At 46.2% G+C, this 21,871-nt stretch overlaps 2 protein-coding genes across 3 annotated transcripts in view; one reads left to right on the top strand and one right to left on the bottom strand.

The window, feature by feature from the left end:
• The first annotated feature begins 1,183 nt into the window (after window positions 1-1,183).
• Prss54 (serine protease 54) lies at window positions 1,184-11,780 on the top strand. The gene is given in 6 exon segments (XM_040279365.2): window positions 1,184-1,219; window positions 1,221-1,269; window positions 4,924-5,095; window positions 8,561-8,819; window positions 9,363-9,494; window positions 10,972-11,780. Coding segments are annotated over 6 exon segments (1,239 nt in total). The 3' UTR covers window positions 11,563-11,780.
• The window catches only part of Cfap263 (cilia and flagella associated protein 263), a 23,526-nt gene continuing 12,566 nt past the window's right edge, over window positions 10,912-21,871 (bottom strand). Inside the window, exons 7-9 of one of the 2 annotated variants that reach the window (XM_005318241.3) lie at window positions 19,874-19,981; window positions 13,317-13,472; window positions 10,912-12,082 (exon numbers count right to left, since the gene is read on the bottom strand). In XM_005318241.3, coding sequence (XP_005318298.1) covers window positions 11,996-12,082; window positions 13,317-13,472; window positions 19,874-19,981 — 351 coding nt within the window. In that variant the 3' untranslated portion in view covers window positions 10,912-11,995. The remainder of the gene's footprint in view (window positions 12,083-13,316; window positions 13,473-19,873; window positions 19,982-21,871) is intronic. The other variant, XM_040279368.2, reaches the window with a different exon arrangement.

The following is a 21,871-nucleotide window of genomic DNA, read 5'->3' as shown; positions in this document are numbered from 1 at the left end:
ACTGGAAACCTCCAACCTACCCCATTTGTGGGCTTCCTCAGTCCAGCAGTCTGACAGACTTGGGTAGCTACAGGGTGGGTACTGGGGGCAAAGACAGACCCAGGCTACCACCAGTGAGAACTCTGTGATCTCGCAAGAGATGTCTCCCCAGCCAGACCTGGGCAGCGCCGGACGAGGTTAGATGTCCAGAAGCTTGTCTTCCTAGGTCTTCCTGAGTTCCCACATCCAGACGTTTGCTTGGAGGCACCATGGTAACCACGATGCCACAATGGAACATTCTTCCCGAGGTAGTAGAACAAACTCCTCTGTTGAGCTCTGCTGTGTAAGGCCGCCAGAGTGAATTCATTTCTTCTTTAGTGAGAGCAGTTCATGGAAGAACTCTGAAGACCATCCTGAGGACCAGGAACATCCGGTGTCATGAGGAGAACAAGGTGACTTAGAACGGTGTACCCGGGTTTCTTAGGGCATCATGCATTGCTTGAAGCAAGGGTGCTGGCCTGGAGATGTGGAATGACAGGAAGAACCCGGGAGCCTGGATTCAGGCGGTCCTGAGATCAAATTTCAGGTCCACAGCTTGGGAGATGTGTGACCTTGGGCTGGCTTCTCAACGTCTCTGAGTGTCACTGTGTGAATCTGTAAAATGAGGATCATGAGAGGGTCTCTCTCCCTGGGTGGTTGTGTGGATGAGTGAGCTAGATGCTGGGGCTGCAACTTTGGAAAGGTACTGGCAGTTGCTAGTGAAAAGAAATCCCAGCATGACTTAATCCTGCAGAGGTGAATAGAGGGGCCAAATCATAGGAGAGATCTGAGCCTGGGGTGGGCTTCCACCCAAAGCCTGCTTTTTCCTCTCAGCAGCATTTTATGGATACAGAGTTATCGCAAGGGTTGAATTCCATGAGGCAAAACAAACCCTTTTCAGAGACCTAACTCTCTAGGACGTCCAGGGGTCCAGGCTGCATTGAGAAGAAAACTGTAAAAAAGTGGGCTGCCTTCTCTCCTTGAGCCATCTTACGAGCTGCTAGCTGGACATCGTGCCCCTTTACTGCACAGAACCAAGCACTAGGGATGTGACAGGTTGGTTTCGAGGGTCCCTGACACTCACCCCTTTGTGGGGGGTGAGGAAGACCCCGGGTGTGTTTGCCGGGATGTGCAGTCGCTGAATCTCCTGTCTCCCCAGTTGCCCATGGTGTCCGCTGTGGTCCTCTCTGGGGATGGCAGAGATGAGAGGGGTGCTGCTGGTGCTGCTCTGCCTGTTCCAATCCTCTGCCGGTGAGTGGCCCGGTGAGTGACTGGGGAAGGAGGGCAGTGGAGAGCAAAATAGCCCCTGGGACTGCCGTCTTGTAACCCAGGGTGCAACAAAGTCAGGGGGCTCAGCTGACCCCACCTGGGCCAGGAAGTGAAGTGGTCCTCAGTGTCCAGGGAGGGACTCAGGGAGCTGACACAGCACTTTGCTCTGACAGCAGGAACCAGGCATCCCCATGAACCGTGGGATGTGGATGCAGGAAAGTGGCTTCAGAAGCCCAATCCCAGGGTTACTCCTCAGGGTAGGAAAATAAGCCTTAAGCTGCAGAGAGAGGTGCCAGGCAGAGAGTCAGCGGGAGGCCTGTCCCCGACCCTGCCCTCTGCCAACTGTAACCACCTAGTGTGGGGCTGCTCCTTCTGCTGTAGGTGGCCTGCAGCCTGCCAGAGCCTCAGGTGGCAACTGTGGCAGCTGCAATCCCCTCCTCGCCTGATCTCCAGGATCTTTAGGACAAAGAGTTCCAACCTGCAAAAGGGCAGGCAGACAGGGGCCGGCTGACCACTAAGCCCACTACATCAGGACTGGCCCCACCCTGTGGCCACCACAACTGGCTGGGCCCTGCCTTCCTGGGAAAGATGGGAGACAGGACAGCGCCCACCCCCACGCACATGCCGGGGCCCTCCGCCTGCCTCAGTCTCCTCCACCTCCACCGCCTCCTTGCAGCCCCAAGGGGACAAGGAGATGCCTGGAAAACACAGCCGAGTGACCCAGATAGACATTTTATCTCTGCATCCGATCTCATGACAACTTGGCTTCCCAGGGGTCAGTGAGGTCAACTGAGCAGGCCAACTAGAGCTTTGGAAAGGCACAAGCCATCACACGCACAAGGCACCTGGGTTAGGAAGGATTGGTCAATGCCTGGACTCTAAAGATTGCCAATGTCCCAACAAAAAATCAGACTGTAGATAAGGAATCCTACCTTTGGTGGCTCCTGAAGCACTTTGTGGCTTTACTGATACCATCTTGCTAACAGTGAGCCTAGTTATTGTTCCAGTAAAATCTCCAAGGGTCCCTTAATGAGATATTTGATCACATGATGTCCCATAATAGAGAGGTCCTCTGGGGTCTTTTAGTGATACTATATTGTAGGTGACAAGTAACCCATGGTATCATGATTTGGAAACTCTGTCTCTGGCGCTGACAGGAAAGGTCACCTCCCAGACTTCACCTCGGCTCCTCTTCTGTATACTCCAGGCGTGGCCATCACTCATCGGCCTGTGCCCACACCTGGCAGGGCTCTGTGCCGGGGAATGCATGGCTGTAAGTGCAGTCACCAATAGTATAATTCATACAGTCTGGGGGTGGGTGTTCATCATGTGACACCTGTGACCCAAGGCCACCGATTTAGAAGTAAGTGTTGGTGCTTGCAGATCTGGATTTACAAAGCGCAACCAAAGCAATCGTTTGGATTTTTAAAAATACAGTTGTCCATTCTGCCCCGAGGTTGAGCATTACCTGTCTTAGGGATACGTCTGCAAAGCACCTTGTGTGATCTTCATTGCACCTCTGAGAGGTGTGCGGTCCTGGACCCTGCCCCATGTTTCAAAAGAGGAAACGGAGACTCAGAGAAGGGAAGTGGCTCCCCACGTTCTCACAGCTGCCTCGGAGGCCCACTTGACTCTGGACTCTGCGTTCAGGTCCTTCCTAAACACACGTTAGAATCTCTCCTGAGAAACGACCCAGAGTCAATGCAGTGCTCAGGATTCTGGCAAATGTGATGTAGGACAGACACTCTGCACCCACCTCTGCTTAGGGGCAATCTGGGTCCAAAAAGTAGACAGGGACCAAGTCCTGTGGGGGAGGGGCTCCTCAGACAAGACATGCTGACACAGGGCAGCGGAGAGCAAAATAGCCCCTGGAACTGCCGTCTTGTAACCCAGGGTGCAACAAAGCCGGGGGGCTCAGCTGACCCCACCTGGGGCTTTGAGGACGTCATTCCCTTCCCTTTCTTTTTCCCCTGCCTCTTTCTCTCCCTCCCTCCTTCCTGTCTCAAATATGCTTTATTTTTAATTTTCTTTAACTGTCACATAAAAATTGTGCTGATTTGTGAGGTACTCCTTCCCAACTGGATCAATTTTTTAAAAATATTTTTTAGTTGTCAATGGACCTTTATTTTATTTATTTAAAGGTGGTGCAGAGAATCGAACCCAGTGCTTCACACATGTTGGGCAAGTGATCTACCACTGAGCCACTGCCTCAGCCCCTGGATCAATCTTAAGAGTCTTCCTTTTCTAACATCCTAAAGCTTCATGACTCCATATGTAGAGAACTTTTTTTAAAAAAAAAATTCAGGGCAAGACAGGACCACACTGGACCAACCCAGTACTAGTAGGGGAGTATACTATTTAAACCATTAATCAGGGGCTGGCGATGTGGTTCAAGTGGTAGCGCGCTTGCCTGGCATGCGTGCGGCCCGGGCTCGATCCTCAGCACCACATACAAAAACAAAGATGTTGTGTCCACTGGAAACTAAAAAAAAAATAAATAAATATTTAAAAATTATTTCTAAACCATTAATCAACATTTAAATCTCACTGGAAACAAAGTCCAGGCTATCCAAGAGATTGTCCAGTTCAATAATTGAAAGGCAGAAGCTGAGCAGGACTGGTGGGGGACACAGACAACCCCCAGTGGCCAGAACCTTTTAGCCTCCCAAAGACAAGAGGTCAGGGAGCCTTAGCAGGCAGAGCCCTTTTGTTCATGAACTAGGTAACTTACTGAGCAACTGCTAAGTGCTAGGCACCATGTTAGACCCTAGGGATATATTCCAAGTAAAACAGACCCAGCAGCAGGGAGAGACGCACAGCTTGCTGGGAGAGAGCAAGGGTGGATTCAAGGATACAAACTGTGGCTGGAACATAAACCTTGAGGTTGAGATGTTGGAGTCTGGATTCGTCTGGAATGGCACCATCCGCTACCAGCTGTGTAAACCGACAAGTGCTTAGTCACCCTCACCCTTGATTTGGTCACCCAGGAGCTGAGAGTGGCGACGCCCAACCTTCAGGGTTGTTGGGGGGATCCTGTGAAGTAGGGAATACAGGCAATTATCAAACTTTTTTCAGGACCCTTTAACACTCTGAAAAATTATTGGCAATGTCCAAAGACTTTTTGTTTTATGGAGCTATATCTACCATATTAAAAATTTAAACTAGGAAAAACTTAAAACACAAGAACACACAAATTTACACACACTATCGGCCATCCGAGGGATGACATCATGAAGCCTCTGGAAAATTCCACCTACCGTAGTCACAGAAGGAGAGTAAGAAAAGCAAATCAGAGTTTTAACCTGGAAGAAAAGCATCTTGACTCCCCAGGTCCCAGAGGGCACTTTGGGAACCGGTGACGTATTCAGAAGAGCTCAGGTATTGCCTGGCGTGTAGGGCTGCGTGCTCAATAAATGAGCATTAGCATCAATGTCGGATGTGACGTTTCCGTCCAAAGATGCCACCAAGCATCTTTAATGTGGAAGACCGCCTAGGAGAAGGAAAGAAAAGAAACAGGGTGGTAAAATCATGATGAGCAAGACAGGAGAGCCGGCTTGAGAAGGGTCCCAGGGCTGGTGGCCCTGTAGGCGGCCACCAACCCCTTGCCCCACAGTAAAGTCCGCACTCCCTCTGCAGGTTGCGGCCTCCAGAAGTCCCCACTTAGGGACCTTTCCGAGGAGGACCTGGTCACCAGCACGCAGTTCCCCTGGGTGGTGTCGATACAGGACTTGCAGTACACCCACCTGGCGTTCGGCTGCATCCTCAGCGAGTTCTGGATCCTCACCATCGCATCCGCCTTTCAAAACAGGCCAGTACCTCTGCCTTGGGGCGCGTGAGGCCCGAGTGGGGTCGCGGGGTGGCTGATCCCTACTCAGTCCAGAGACACCTTGCAGGGCAGGGTAGATGCCCACCACCAGGGGGGCTGGCTCCTGGCTCACAGCCTGCTCTGTCACAACTGGGGATGTGGCTCAGTGGTCCAGCGCCCCTGAGTTCAATCCCTGGTATCTCCAGCCAAAAATAAAAACGTCGGTGCCTCTGAGACTATAGTAAAATCAGAATGCATGTCCTGCCTGTAGAGAACGGAGCAGAAGCCACTTTGCTCCTCGGTCGCCACTCACAAGTCCCCAGCGCAGAGGCACCCTGGCGACTGGCGATTGTAGAACCCAGTTCAAAGCCACTTTCTTACAGTGGCACTCCAGGGCTAAAATTGGTATCAATTTGCTAGAGGTAACAAAAGAAATCTGTCATAGTTCGGGTGTTGGCAGGTTTGGTTTTTCCTGAGTCCCCTCTCCTTGACTTGTTGATGACCGCTTTCCAGCTGTGCCCTTGCGTGGCCTTTTCTCTCTATGTGGACATCCCTAGTGTCTATCTCTAGTGTCCTATTGAATTAGAGACCTGCCTCTTTAACGTCAATGACCCTCTCAGTGGCTGTATCTCTAAATACAGTCCCATTGGTGGTCAGGGTTTCAACTTATGAATTTTTTTTGGGGGGGGGTAGGGGAACACAGTTCATTCCACAACATCCGCCAATACAGCTACGAGCACACCATCTACCTTATTCCTCTCTTAACTTTTTTCACTCGATAATTTTGGAGAATTTATCTTATAGACAAGAATCATATTTGCATATTTTATGACCTTTTTGCCAGCTGTACAATACCCCATTGTGGATATAGCATAATTACACAGTCCATTAAGAATGGAAATTTAAGCCAGGTGTGATGGTGCCTGTCTGGAATCCCAGGGGCTCAGGAGGCTGAGGCAGGAGGATCTCGAGTTCAAAGCCAGCCTCAATAAAAGTGAGGTGCTCAGCAACTCAGTGAGACCCTGTCTCTAAATAAAATACAAAATAGGGCTGGGGGTGGGGCTCAGTGGTCAAGTGTCCCTGAGTTCAATCTGCGGTAACCCCATCCCCCCAAAAAAAGGGAATTGGAATTGTTCCAACATTGATTAGTACCAAAAATGCTCCAGTAGACTTGTACAAACATTATTTCACACACATGCAAATATAGTGTAGTATGAATAACCTAGGTGTGGAAAGACAGAATTAAAAAAGACATGCCTTTATATAATCTCCATTGCTCTTGCCAATGAGCCCTGCACGGAAGTTTGGAAGTTCTGCTTTTCCGTTAGAGTTTTCATTGTTGCTATTCTCTATCACTTAGTCCTGGTTTTGAGTTTTGAGTTCTGGTTTTGAGTTTCACTTTGACTCAAGTGTTTTATTAAAGACAGAGTTTTAAAATATCCAGATGTAGGGTCCTTTGTTAGTTTTTCCCTAACATTATTCGAGTTATGCTGCATGGCAAGTTATTTAGCCATTTGCTGAGGTTGTCTTGTAGTCTGTTATATGTGGAACATGCTAATATTGTTCCAAACGTTCACTCTCTGTCTTTGATGTATAATTTATTACATTAAAAAAAATGGGAAGAGGAGATCTACCTGATCAGTGTACTAGACTGATAGAGGTGAGTTGAAATCTCCTACCGAGAATAAGCCTGTTTCTCCTCTTATTTCCTGTGATTTTTTTTACTTGGGCACTGTGTCACTTTACCATAGACTGAATTCTTTGTCGTTCTAAGAGCCTTTTGTAGCCTTACTTAATGCTCTTCTCAGAGTCGATGTTTGGGTTGCGACTGCTGCTTCTCGTTCTTGTTTCAGGTTGCATTTTCTGTTTTTATTTCTTGTTTTTCTTTTCACTATATGACCTTTCTTTTGCTTTCGATGTTTCTGCTGAAAAACTTGTTTCTTCATTCTGCTTTTCAGAATGAAAATCTTCTTTAGCTTAGATCTATAATTTCATGCAAGACCCCCAATCCTCTGCTTCTTTCTGGACAGTTCTTTCTAGACTCTGCAGTGGCCAATGCCAGGATTTCTATCTTTTCACTTCTTTTCTCCTCTTTTATCGTCCAGATTTAATGGATTACATATGTGTGTTGGTGTTCCCTTCATTTCATTGATGTTTTTGCATATTGAATTATTTCTTATATTAGCTGTACAAGAATAATATGTTTAGACTCCTAAAAAAGATGAAAATATTGGTTCACATACCCATCTCTGACTTGCTTTCTAACTTGTTATGCTATTTGAATTTTGCAAGGGCTTACATTTTTGTTATAATCTAAAAACTTTTGAAAGGTTTTTGTTTTAATTTTAGTCCAATTTTAAAATGAATTTCACATACCCCAACAGTCCTTTGTCTGGATTTCCTCCATTGGATACTAGGTCTGGCTAAAATATGTCTTTGTGTAGTTTGTGAAAGGCTCCCAAGAACCACATTTCCTTGGTCTTTGCATATTCAAAAGCATTGTGCTGTCCTTAAACTTGGATGATCACCGAAGGACAGATTTCATGGCTCATGACTTCTTTCTTTTTGAAGATTTTAAAGGCTTCGCCCCACTCACCCCACTCTGGTTTCTAGAATTGAATTTAGCTATAGAGAAGTCTGAGGTCGCCCTATTTTCTCCCTCTGGGTAGAGTGATCACTCGTTCTTGTCCACCTGGGGAGGAGTCTGGTTGAGACCTGCTGTCTCAGATTCCTGCTGTTAGCCCCTCCCTCTCTTATCACAGCTTCTCTGAGTTAGACAATAAGTGATATGACCCAATTTAGAATGACTTCACTTTTCTTCATCTGGATAGCCAGGGACTTCTTGTCACCTTAACTTAACTCCATCTTTAATAAAACCAGAACTTCTCCAAAGTGTATTTACAAAGTATCAGATTGGAAAGAAGCTTGTTTTAAAGTGTCAAGGGCTAAGAGCTGGAGGCTTTTTAAAAACATTCATAGAAAGTTTAACATTTGTAACAAGGTGTTGGAACAAAGGGCATGAAATAAAAGATCCTTCAGGCTCCCAAGGGAAGACACAAGCCTAGGGATTAGGAAAATATTTCCTGGAGACTGATCTAAAGGAGTGAGTAAAAATAAGCCCAGGGGCCGCTCATGGTGGCGCACACCTGTAATCCCAGAGGCTCAGGAGGCTGAGACAAGGAGGATCTTGAGTTCAAAGCCAGCCTCAGCAAAAGTGAGGCTTGCCAAGCAACTCAGTGAGACCATGCTTCTAAAGAAAATACAAAATAGGGCCAGGGATATGACTCAGTGGTCAAGTACCCCTGAGTTCAATTCCCAGTACCCCCAGTAAATAATAAATAAATTAATAAGCAAGCCCAGGGAAGATGAGTCGGATACCCATTCCAGGCTGGGAAGTAAGGAAACAGAAAATGTGAAGCTCCTGGTTGCCTTAGCTTCTCAATGTTCTCTTTCTTCCTCTCTCTCCAGGAAGTCTGCCATAGTTATTGTTGGTATAGCTAACATGGATCACAGAAATATTGCTCACACAGAGTATCCAGTCGATACCATCATCATCCACGAGGACTTTGATAACCACTCCATGAGCAATAACATAGCCCTCCTGAGGACAGACTCGGCCATGCATTTTGACGACCTGGTCCAGTCCATCTGCTTCCTGGACAGAAAGCTGCATAAGCCACCAGCCTTGCAGAACTGCTGGGTGTCAGGATGGAATCCCACGTCTGCAGTTAATGCAATCCTTCTCCTAGAGGAGGCTGTGTGTGTGCTGGCAGTGGGGGGACTCAGATGAACTGTTCTAGGGCTTACTGTAATAATTCAGGCTATTTGAAGTTCTGGAGTTGGGCTGGAACCCTCACCCAAACATGGAATCTCTATATTATACGGGTCCTTTTTCCTCTAGGCCTATACCCAAACTGGAAGTACAGAGGTAGTGGACAGCCTGAGACGTGCACAAGGTTATGGGGGGTAGGGAGTGGGGGTGGGGATGTGATTTCCTAGATTAGAGCTGATTGCCCAGCCATCCCTGGAAAAGAAACAAGGGAATAGACATCCTCTAGATGTGGAGGAAGGGTGCATTGTTCTCTGCCTGTTTACACATTCGAGTCCAGAACAATGACAAAAACTTAGACATAGGTTCTGGTTTCTAGAAAGAAGGGGGACTTATGGGCACATCTACCTGTGGTCATTTGGATATGTGAGTGGCAGCTGCACTGACACAGGGGACTGCCTTCTTCTTAATAATTCTTGGGCTCTCTGTTGCATGGTCCAGACAGGAAATCACATGACAATGAGTATCCTGAGGAGAATCTCCGTGAAAGACATTGACCTGTGTCCCTTACACCTACTCCAGAAAACAGGGTGCGGCAGTCACACACAACGGGAAACCGAAGCCGTCTGCTTGGTAAGAATGATAAAGTAGAACCTGAATCCTGGAGACTGAGCCCTGGGGACGTCCAGGTGGGCCTGGAGGCTCCTCCTCCCTGCATGGGAACCTCCACGGGGGCATGCCTTGGGATTCACATCTGCTGAATGGACAAACCAGTTACCATGTTCAACGTGGCATGATTAAGCAGGTCTAAGTCACAGATTTTTAAATGGGCTGAAAATCGGTGCCGAACTCCACATGCAGATCTATCTGAGCAGGTCTGTAGGAGAGGAGTCGCTGAAACCAGCCCGTGTGGGATCCACTCTCCTCTAGTGCTGGTGAATGTCAGATATTGGGGTTTTCCTCTGTGAAAAGCCCTTCCCTCCCGCCACGCGAGGGCTGTACAGATACGCCCTTCCTGCAGAGTTGCTCTTTCTTCTCTTCACTCTCACCTCTCTTCTGGAGTGACTTCCTCAGGAAAGGGGAGGCTTATTGAAGGAGGATACCCCCAAACAGACCAAACACCCTGGCCTCACCCTGGGAAGGGGCCGCAGTGGCCGCTCTTCTGCCTCTCTGCTTCTCCTGGATGAATCTGCTCCTTTTGTCAGACACTCGGGGTCTGCCTGCGTTCACACAGTGAGAGCAACATTTCACTGCCTGCTCTTCCAGCCAGGCAGGCCTCACTGGTCCAATGTGGCTGAGTAGCCATTGGAGGACAGCCCTCTTCACAGACCTGAGATGGACCATGGGCTAGAGGTGGGTGTGGCACATTCCTTTAAGAGGAGGCCTGGAGTGGGGAGTGGGTGGGACAAGGAAGGTAAATCATACCCAGGAATGGTCTTGTTGCTTTTCCCATTCTTCTCAACTTTTTTTTGTGGAAAACTGGTGGCCTTTTATAGACATCAAGATGATAGAGAGTGCATCCTGTGCACGGTACCATGTCGGTGCTTTGCGTGTGTTAGAGGCATTCACTGTGTCCCCGCTTGGACTCAGAGAGAACCTCGTCACTTGGCTAGGGTGGGGAAATCTGGGAGGCTAGCCCAGTGGGCATTCCCTGGGGGCTCTGCTCCCACTCTCTAGACATTCCCTTTGGGACTTCAGGTGGAAAGGAGCAGCTTAGGTGAAAGATGGGAGCAAGCTAGGGAGGAGAAGGGGAACAGCATGCATTCAAGCCAGAAAGGAGAGGAAGGAATACCAATATGTGAGGAATGAGAAGCCCAAAGAGGGAAGAAATAGTCAAAGTACTGGGGACATGAAAGGGACAAGAAAATGCAGTATGAACCAGGAAACTTCAGGCAATCGTAGGAATCCCCCCAAATAATTTGCATTATAAAAGGAAAATCGCGTTGGAATTCGAGGTGGTGGCTGTCTAGATTTGAAATAGTATCCTACCATCTGCCCTATTTCCAGGGAGAACCCGTGTAAAACATTTCTAGAACAAACAGCACAGGAATCTATTAAAAAAAGAAAACCTGTTTTTCTAAGACCTGAAGCCTTCTGTCCTTTGTCGCAGGGGGAAGCAGGAAGCCCCATGATGTGCCAGCTACAGCAGTTGGATCTGTGGATCCTGAGAGGAATCCTGACCCAAGGTGGAGATACATGCCCAGGCATCTTCATATACACCAGGGTGGAAGATTACAGCGACTGGATCATGTCCATGACTACCAGGGATGACCATCCCCTGTTCTCACTCCAACACTGGGACCATTTTATACCTCGTCCCTCTTTCGAAGAGCACGCTGCCGTGACGCGGAGCACCCATGCTGAAGTGAGCCACAGGAGCACCCATGCTGAAATGAGCCACAGGAGCACACATTCTGAAGTGAGCCACACCAGACGGTCCCAAGCCTCCTTCCAAGAACAAAGTAGTTCCACTATGACTTCACAGCTGAGGAACAGCACTAGAGATGAGCTAGACTTTAGGGAAAAGGGTCTCCGGGAATCGGGCAGATCTTCGGAGGCGGCCCTTCAACCCATGTACTATGACTATTACGGTGGGGAGGCTGGGGAGGGGGGGTCTTTTGCAGGTCAGAACAGGTTACATCAGCCCCAAGAAATCATCTTGGTTTTCTTCGTGCTTGTTTTCTTTGGCAGCGGTGTCTAGTCTAAGGGGAGCTAATCCACCAAACTGAAGAGGAAGCTCAGGATGCCACGTGCCAGGCATTCGCCATGATGCTGGGGTGTCTGTTTTTGATAGTTGCACACCTGGGCTGCCACGGACGGCCCCACAGCACACACTGGGCTGGCTCTCCCTCCTCTGTCCCACTCCCACATGCGGAAAGGTCACTTTCATTTGTGCTTGTGAACTAAACGTGGGCTAACAAGTGTCAAACCGTTAGCGTGCCCTGTGGTTCTTTCAGTGACAATGGTTCCAGGGGCCAGGCGGTGAAGACTCCCCGTGGGCAGATTGGCCTGGGAGGTGATGGCCAGCCTGGCTGGGGAGTCGGGGACACCAGTGAGAGGACCCTGTGACTAGAAGAGAGGGGAGTGCTTTAATGGATCATTTCTTGGTCAGCCATCCGTGCTCCTGCCCCTGGCTACTTCCCAGGGGAGCCAATTGCTTGCAATTCCTCGTTGCTTGCCTTTATTTTATCCCAAGCCTTGCGGTAGCCTTTCAGGGACATCTGCAAAATAGAAAAAGGGGAGGGGAAGAAGGTCAGTTGGGGAAATCTGAGTGCCTATACCTAATGGGGCACTTAGCCAGCCTTTCTGCAAGTGTGGGCCACCTGTAGGGGGCAGCACTCTGCCCTGCAGCATGCCACCAAGGGGAAGTGGCCATCAGGAGATCCTTCTAGGGAGCCTGTTTCATCTCCGTGGAGTGAGGAGTTGCAGATTCTGGCTGGAGTCTGGTGGGCCCAAGTTTGAATCCTAATTTTCTCCTTGCCACTAAGTGACCAGGGAAAAGGCAGGAGAAAGGAACATGGAAGTGGAGTGAGCTCCTAAATGCGAAGACACCAAGCCCCCAGTTTTCCTAGCAGCCTGACCCGGAAGCTATTTAAACGATGTCTTCCAAGTGGCCTTGGTTTGCATCCTGGCTGTGGCAGTCTTGACACCAGTGCAGTGTCTTTATGTTGCCCATTTCTCTTCCACAGCTCACAAGGAGCCAGGGCACTTCCTGGGCACACAGGACCATATTCAAAGGCTGTGGGATTAGTTTAAGACAAAGGCCCACGGTAACTCTGTCAATGTATGGAACTGGGTTCTGAGTGATATTAAAAATCCATTGTTATCTCATTTTTTAAAAACTGGCTTCTCCATGTATAAAGTAGCAATCACCAAATTACCTATGGTGTAGGGGGATTCAGAAGCTTCTAGAATTCACTAAGAAAACAACTCCCTGGGAGTAGGTGGTGCATGCCTGTAATCCCAGTAACTCAGGGAACTGAGGCAAGAGGATTGCAAGTTAGGGGCCAGCCTCAGTAACTTAGCAAGACCCTGTCTCAATAAAAAAAAAAAAGAGCTGGGGATGTAGCTAGGAAGGAAGGGAGGGAGGGAGAGATGGAAGGAAGAAAAGAAAGAAAAGGAAAACAAGCAAATAAAAACACTTGATGGCGGGATGTGATGGCGCACGCCTGTAATCCCAGCAGTTTGGGAGGCTGAGGCAGGAGGATCGTGAGTTCAAAGCCAGCCTCAGCAACCTAGCAAGGCACTTGGCAACTCAATGAGACCCTGTCCCTAAAATAAAATATAAAAAAGGGCTGAGGATGTGGCTCAGTGGTTGAGCACCACTGGGTTCAATCCAAACATCCATAGTCTTAGCCCCCAAAACAAAATCCTAAACAAAATGTCACAGGCATGAAAGACTGACAACTCCACGGAAATGTGGAGTCCCAGCCCCCGGGGCTCTTAGGGGCTCACCTCTGCGATTTCCACTTTCCTTTCCCACATCTTGATGGTCTTCTCCATCTCCATATTGAGGATCTTCTCCCGGAGGTACATCATCACCTGTGGCGCCCGGAACTCAGCCAGCTGCTTCCGCAACTTCTTGTTGGCAGCCTCGGCTTTGGCCCGGTCCTGGGTTGGAAAGGACCAATTACCCCAGGGAATCCTGGTGGCTTCTCCTCTGAGGACTTGCTGGCCCTGCCATCTCTCCCCACAGGCTCCATGTAGTGCAAATGATAACGGTTCCATATTCAGTGGGCGGGGAAATCATGAAGTTCTGCTGAGTTTTTTTTTTTGGGGGGGGGGTTTGGGGTTTTTTTTTTTATCAGATTGGGATGTCTTAATCCAGTTCAGAAATACTAATCTTCTTTCCCTTCATTTCCCCTTTTTTCTTTTCTTTCTTTCTCTCCTTTATTAAGGAATTCTTAATTTCGTGTGTATGTGAAAAATTGTGTATTGAAGTACACTTTGATCAGTCTCAATTCACTTTCCTGTCTTCTTTTATTGTAAAATACATATAAAATTTGCCATTCAATGGCATTACATACACTCGCACTGTTGTGTGACTTCTTCACTATCCATCTCCACAGCTTTTCTGTCTTGTCAAACTGAGACTGCTCACTAAACACTAATTCACCATTTCCTCCTACCTTCACCCCTTGGTTACCACCAATATTCCTGTCCCCATGATTTAGACTACTGTAGGTCCTCCCTGTAAATGGAATTATACAATATTTGTGCTTTTGTGACTGGCTCATTTCATTTAACATAATATCCTCAAGATTCATCCATGGTATAGCATGTATCAGAACTTTCTTCTTCTTTTTTTTTTTTTTTTTTTTGTACTAAGGATTGTACTCAGGGCACTTGACTACTGAGCCACATCTCCAGTCCTATTTTGTATTTTATTTAGAGACAGGGTCTCACTGAGTTCTTAGCACCTCACCATTGCTGGGGTTGGCTTTTAACTCATGATCCTCCTGCCTCAGCCTCCCGAGCAACTGGGATTATCGGCACGTGCCACTACACCCAGCATGTCCTTCTGTTTTAAGGATGATTTTTTTTTTGTACTGGGAATTGACTCTAGGGGTGCTTTACTAATGAGCTACTTCTCCAGTCCTTTTAGTTTTTTATTTCAAGGCAGGGTCTTGCTAAGTTGTCAAGGATCTTGCTAGTTGCTGAGGTTGGCAGCCTCAAACCTGTGAAAATCCTAATTCAATCTCCCAAATCTCTAGGAATACAGATGTGTACCACCCTGCCCAACAGAGTTAGAGAAAGAAATCACTAAGAAGAGCCCTCTTTCCAGAACTATACTTCCAGCTACTTGGAGGCTGAGGCAGGAGGATCCACAAGTTTGAAGCCAACTTGGGCAAATCAGTGAAAACCTACCTCAAAATAAAAATGTAAAAGGGCTGGGGATGTAGCTCAGTGGTTGAGTGCTTGCCTAGCATGTGCAAGGCCCTGGGTTCAATCCTCAGCACCACAGTGTCACACCCATGTAAACAAAAAGAAAAATCCTCTTGAGGCTTGGGCAAGCTTCAAAGACTAGCAAAACCTTGCCCCTGCAAAGGGCCCTGACTTTAATTGGATCAGGATGTGATCAATTGATGTCTTGGGGTATTGTTGAAAGCAATAGAGAAATTGGGTAGCAATTAATAGAGATTAATAGCTAGGTTTGATGCCAACTGAGGCAGCCAGAAGTTTGGCAGAAAGATGAAAAACCGAAGGGAACTCAGCTGAAACAGAAATCAACTCTGTTGTCAGGGAGACTGTATCGAGACCAAGGCTGCACCCTCTGAGAACAACATCAGAGGACACTAGCAGCAAGGGAAGCAGCAAACTCCTGACCTCGTCTAACCAAGTCAGTAAACGATGACAAGCCAAGAAAGGAGGGTAGGGATTACCCAAAGTCACCATGTCATCTAAAGTGTACGCTTCTAACAAAAATTATGAGATAGACAAAGAAATAGGAAAGTGCAACCCACATAGGGAAAGAAGCAGGCAACATAAACTGTTTTGGGGAAGTCCAGATGGTGGACTTAGCTGATGATCTTCAAAGCAGCTATTCAAAGAACCAAAGTAAATCACGTTTGAGGACTTAAAGGAATACATGATGATAATGCCTCATCAAGTAGAGAATGTCAATTAAAAGATTATTTAAAGAGAACCAAATGGAAAATTGGTTTTTAATGTAACTGAAATTTTAATATTGTTTAATATAACTGAAAGTAGAATTTCACCACAAGGGAATCAACAGTAAATTTAAACCATCATAAAAAAAAAAAAGAATTTGGGGTTGGGGTTGTGGCTCAGTGGTAGAGTGCTTGCCTTGCATGCATGAGGCACTGGGTTCGATTTCTAGTACCACATAAAAAAATAAATAAAATAAAGGTATTGTGTCCATCTACAACTAAAAAAAAATATTTTAAAAAAATCAGTAATCTTGAAAGTAGATTGATAGAGATCATGCAATATGAAAATCAGGGATAAAAAAGAACAAATTAACTGAATGTCAAAAAATGTGGGTGTACATGCAATGACAGTGACAGAACAAGAAAAGGAGAAAGGATCAGAAAAAAATGTATATATTCACTTGATGGCTGAAATCTTCCCAGATTTGATATTAAAATTATACACCCAAAGAACACCTCCAAGTATGGTAAACACAAAGAAATCCACACAAGGCAAAGAGATTGTTCAAAACAGCAAGAGAAAACAATTCACCCTGTGTAAGATGAAAGAAAGCCTAAGGAGATTAACAGCGGACTTTCATGTGAGATAATGGAGACTAGACGGCAATGGGATGAAACGTGCTGAAAGGAGAAAGAAAAAATGACTCTTACCACAAGTTTTATATCCAGCAAAAATGGTTTTTCAATAATAAAAGCAAACAACTGAGCACACAAAGATCTTGATTTCTGATGCCATTCTGGAAAGGAATCAGGACTTCTTGTAGGGGGATGGTTGATCATCCCAAGATGAACCTAGAGACTCTTGTAGTGCCAGGGAGATGGCACTTCATATCTCTTCATATGTTTTTTAAATGAAGAAGTAACTAAAACATTTTAAAATAAGCAAAAACTCAGAGAATTCATTAATAGCAGACCTGCCTTATGAGAAATGGTAAAGGAAATTCTTCAGGCTGAAAATAAGTAACACTAGATGGTAGTAATTCAGAATTCACATGTCTTTTTAAAAAATGATTTTTAAAATGTAGGTGATTACAAAATATAATATTATTGAATATTTCTTCTCTTAACTGATTTGAATAGCAAGTGCATATAATAATACATGTGTATTAAAGAGGGTCTATAACATAAAAATGTAACATATGTGATGGTAACAGCATAAAGAAGGCAGGTTGAAACAAAACTGTAATTGAATAAGAAAGTAACAGCAGATGGTAATTCGGATCCACAGGAAGAAATGGAGGAAAACACAAGAGGACCAAAAAAAAAAGCTATTATAACAAAATCTGTGAACAAACTTCATCTTCTTTTTTTTTTTTTTTCAGTTTTGAACCCTTTCCTTACACCGTTTAAAAAAATAACTCCAAATGGATCATAAACCTAAATGTAAGAACTAAAACTATAAAACTCTTAAAGAAAGCATAGAGGCAAATATCTATGACCTTAGATTAGGCAAAGGATTCTTAGATATGACACCAAAGAACAAGTGTAAAAGGAAAAAAAAAAAAGAACTTCACAAAAATTAAACTTTTGTGTGTTGTAAACAATACCATTAAAAAAGTGAAACAAAATCCACAGAATGGGAGAAAATATTTGCAAATCATATATCTGATAAGAGATTGAGTCCAGAATAGATAAGTCTTATAACTCAAGGCTAAAAAAAGTAAATAACCCAATTAAAAACTAAGCAAAGAACATGAGTATACATTTCTCCAAAAAAGGGATAGACATGTGACCAAAGATGCTCATCATTAGAGAAATTCAAATAAAATTACATTGAGATACTACTACACACCAACAGCAATGACCATTAAAAAAATTCTTTTTTTTTAAATTACAAGTGTTGATGAAAATGTACAGAAATTGGAAGACTTACACATTGCTGGTAGGACTATAAAATGGTGTAACCACTTTGCAAAACAATTTGGCAGTTTCCCTAAATGTTAAACATAGAGTTACTACATATAACTCATGGTCTCCTTTGAGGTATATGTCCAAGAGAAAAGAAGACACATAGTCACATAAAAATCTGTTCAAGATCCAGCATTCTTCATCTTTGCCAAAAAGTAGAAACCCAAATATCCATCAACTGATGAATGGAAAAATAAAATATGATCTATCCACACCACAGAATATTATTCATCCATAAAAAGAAACAAAGTATTAGTGCATGCTACAAGGAGAACTTTGAAAATATTATACCATATTAAAAAAGCCAGACATGAAAGACCACATATTTTATGACCCCTTTTATATGAAATGTCCAGAACAGGAAAATCTGAAGAGATAGGAAGTAGATTAGTAGATGTCTGGCTGGAGAGGAAATGAAGTAATGTAGGGAAGAGAGGACTTATAATAGATACAGGGTTTCTTCTTGGGGTGATGAAAATGTTGCAAAAAGTTATTGTGCTGATAGTTAACATAATTCTGAATACACCATAAACCTTTGAACTATATATACTTAAATGGGTGAGATGGGTGAATGATATAGTATGTGGGTTATATCTCAATAAAACTGGTTTCAAAAAGTTAATAAACAGAATCCTGGGCATTTAAATACACTGAGTAGTGAATGGTAGGCTTTTAAAAGTCAATTTTAAGTTTTACTCGTTATCTAATCACTAATCACCCCAGGAGAAAACAAGTAAGTGGCACAAAAATCCTTCGTGGAGTGAGAACACTGGCTTCTGCTTTAGCTTTGTCACTTGTCACACTGTATTGAAGTTGGGTCTTTTGCAGAAAGTGTTGATTCTCCATTAGGCTACTGTTACGGTTTGGATCTAGAATGTCCCTCACAAGTTTGTGTGTTGAAAAGGTCCCTGATGCAGTAAGGTTCAGAGGTGGGGATATTAGGCAATGATTGGATCACAAGGGCTCTGACCTCATCAGTGGGTTAATCAAATGGATTAATCCATTGATACGTGGGTGAACCACTGAGAGGTAGGACCTAGGTGAAGTAGGACACAGGGGGTGTAGCCTGGAAGGATTTATCTCATCCCTAACCTCTTCCTCTCTCTCTCTCTCTCTCTCTCTCTCTCTCTCTCTCTCTCTCTCTCTCTCTCTCTCTCTCTCTCCTTCCTGGCTGCCATGAGCTGACAGCTCTACTCCACCAGCCCTTCCACCATGATGTTTCTGCCTTGGAGCCAGCTGACCATGGACGGAACCCATTGTAACCATGAGCCAAAAGAAATCCTTCCTTCTCTAAGTTGTTCTTGTCAGTATTTGGGTCATAATGACAATCTGACTGATGTAAATATGATGTGGATGGCATGACAAAACTGAGTCACAAATAACCCTGTGGGCCTTTGGGGACAGGTTTGGGGCCGGCCACACTGATGGGCATACTTCAGACCTACTCAAGACAGCAACACTAATTGTACTAATGGCTTTTGAGGTTGACAAAGCATCATTATGTGTGGTCTCACCTGATTGCCACAACAAGAGCTGTGACCTCTATGTTACATTTTGGAAACCGGCCTATCTCATTTGAAGTCTTATCCAGATGGGAGAGAGATATATACAGCTCAGTGTTAGAGTGCTTGCCTTGCATATATGAGGCCCTGGGTTAGATCCCCAGCAGTACCAGAAATTAAAAAAATAATTAAGTAAAGGTTTATTCAAGACCAGAAGCTGGCAGCATGAAACCCAAGGCCAGGCCATTTAACTGTGGTGTCCAGTGCTCTTTTTCTCCCACTCCTTCCCAAAAGCTCACTTCCTATGTGTAGCTGAGTCACATCCTGTGTGCATTAAAGTTACAAAAATTCAGCTCCATGTGCTCAGAAAATAATGCAAGAGATAACTTGAAGGGCAGATATGTAGGGAGGTCAGCTGATCCCTCTCACCTTTCCACACAGTGACCACAGGTTCTGGAGTGAGCCTGGGGCCGAGGTCATAGGTCTGCCATCCTTCACAGATAGGCAGTGCACCGAGGAACCAAGGTCAATGCACCAAGAAATAGTTATTTTTAAAAGAGCACCTCTCTCTCTCTCCTTTATTCAAAACATCATATGTTGTCAGGTGTACTTTTGTCATGTCAGTTATATGACCATGTTATATACATTGTCTATGCGATTGCAGGACAAAACTGTGAATATCTTATTTTACAGATGCATGTGTTATGTGGACTCTGTGAGATTTTTAATTCACTCTGGACCCTCACTCCACAGTAAATGTAACACTCCTGGGCTGTAAGTCCACCTTCTGCTTTGATGGCTCTGAGCTATTTTGATTTTTCTGGTCTAGGCTTCCCGAGATACATAACCAAGCACCTTGGATTTGGGTGGACATTCACACAAATCCTCGCAGACAAGAGACAAACGTCAGAAACGTCTCGCCCTCTCCTACCTCCTCTACTTGTATGGTTTCTTTATCAATTTTTTCAAGAAGCTCTTTTCTCAGCAAGATCTCCTTGCCCAGACTGATGAACATTTCCACCGCTCGGTGAAGCTTGCTCTGAAACACAACAACACAGCGAGTCTTGAGCTGAGAGGCCTCTCAAAACGGCGGGAGGGTAGACAGCAGAAAAACAGGACTGTCCAGGAGCTCGGGCTTGCCCTTCTCACCGGTGCCCAGGTTTTCAGAGACCTTGAGTCTGAGAACTGGCAGGGGAAGAGAGATGGACAGTGGTTGGAGACACCAGAATCCACTGTTTACTAAGGGACGCTTTGTACAAGTCCCAGACCTCTCTGAACTTGGACCAGTCACCTTATATTTTGGCAAGGTTACAGGAGATATCCTGGTAGAGAGCCGGGCACACAGTGCCTGGCATACGGAGGACATTGGACAAATGGTTGTCATGACTACCTGGTGAGGATGGAGAGGGAGGGGTACTCCACAGGAAGTGGGTGCTACCATTATCTCCAGTTAAGTCACTGAAGCAATTTGGCCAAGATCACAGAGATGGGGAAGGCAGGATTTGAATCCAAGCAGTGTGATCCCATAGGCTCCATCTACCATGATGCTGGGGGATGGGGGGGATCCTGCAAAGCTCCCTCAAAGGTTCCCATTTCATCACTTGCCCTTCACCAGCTCCCTGAGGTCCCTGCTTCTCAGACTAGTCCCCCTGTGGGTACTGTCCCCCAGGGGGAAGTCAACCAGAATTGGTGAGATATGCTTTGCCTGGCTGAGGAGTGGGTCAAAGGAAGGAGCCAGGACTTTCCAGGTGCTTCTCAACAAACCCACATAATCCACCCACCCACCCTGTCCCAGACACTGTTTAGGGTAGCCAGCCAGGTCCTGCCTCTGGGAGGCCAGCTCAGAGATCTGGAGGCAGTCAAATAAATGCAACAAGAAACAGCAGACAGGACAGGGTCAGGGAGGGTTGTCTGGGGAAGGAATGCTGGAGAGACAGCTGAACTAGGGACAGCTGCAGGAAGAGGGAAGAGAGCAACAATCCAAGCTGAGGAAAGAGCCTGGGGAAGAGGTGCAAAAAGAACTGGGAGAGGAGAGGAGAGAGCAGCGGAGTCCCACAGTGGAGGCAGAGCGGGGCTGTGCAGGGGTGCTGCTCCAGGGGTCAAAACTTAGGCAAAGCGGAGCCAGAGCCCCCTGCCGGGGGGACCTTAGGCTCTGGGAGTCATTCTCCTCCTCACTCCTCATCTCTCCAGCCTGCCCTCCTTTAAGGCTCATTTCCTGCTCTGCCTCCTGCACCTGAATAGGAGACCAGACTCAGGGGGTCAGCTTGGGCTGGGGGAGGCAGGACAAGACTCCGCTGCAAGCCAGCCATTCAGGGGGATGTAGAGAGAGCAGAGGGAAGACATGTACCACCGACTTAGGGGATCAGGACAGAGTGGACCTGCAAGGGCCACAGCAAGGCCAGGGCTGGCTCTGGTGGGGCAGGGTCTTCACAAAGTGTGGCAAGAGCTGGCGTCCAAGGCTCTGTTCAGATGCCGGTCACTTGAGGAGGCTGCCGCTGGAAAGGCTTCCAGAGCTTCCTATTGTGGTGTGGCCAATGACCATAGACTCGGAGGTTTAAAGCCACAGCTATCTGTTATCTCTCAGTTTCTATGGGTCAGAAGTCTGGGCACAGGGTGGCTGCATTCTCTGCCCATGATCCCCGCCAGACTGAAATCAAGGAGTGGCCAGGACTGTGATTCTCGTCTGGGGCTTGGGGTTCTCTTCCAAGTTTACTCATTGTTGGATTAATGCACTTCCTCGAAGTCGGAGCACTGAGGTCCCCGTTTTCTTTCTGGCTCTACAGCAGGAGGTCACTCTCAGCTCCTAGAGGCCTTGCTAAGTGCCCTTCCACACGGCCTCTCCATCTTCAAGCAGTAATGGAGAGAGTCTGGCCTAGGAAATTCCCCTTGTGCTTCACGTATCTGATTCCTAGGCAGAGGAACTCTGCTT

Source organism: Ictidomys tridecemlineatus, chromosome 15, assembly GCF_052094955.1.
Source record: "Ictidomys tridecemlineatus isolate mIctTri1 chromosome 15, mIctTri1.hap1, whole genome shotgun sequence".
In the NCBI taxonomy this organism is placed as follows: domain Eukaryota; kingdom Metazoa; phylum Chordata; class Mammalia; order Rodentia; family Sciuridae; genus Ictidomys; species Ictidomys tridecemlineatus.
This window is presented reverse-complemented; position numbering and strand designations above follow the sequence as displayed.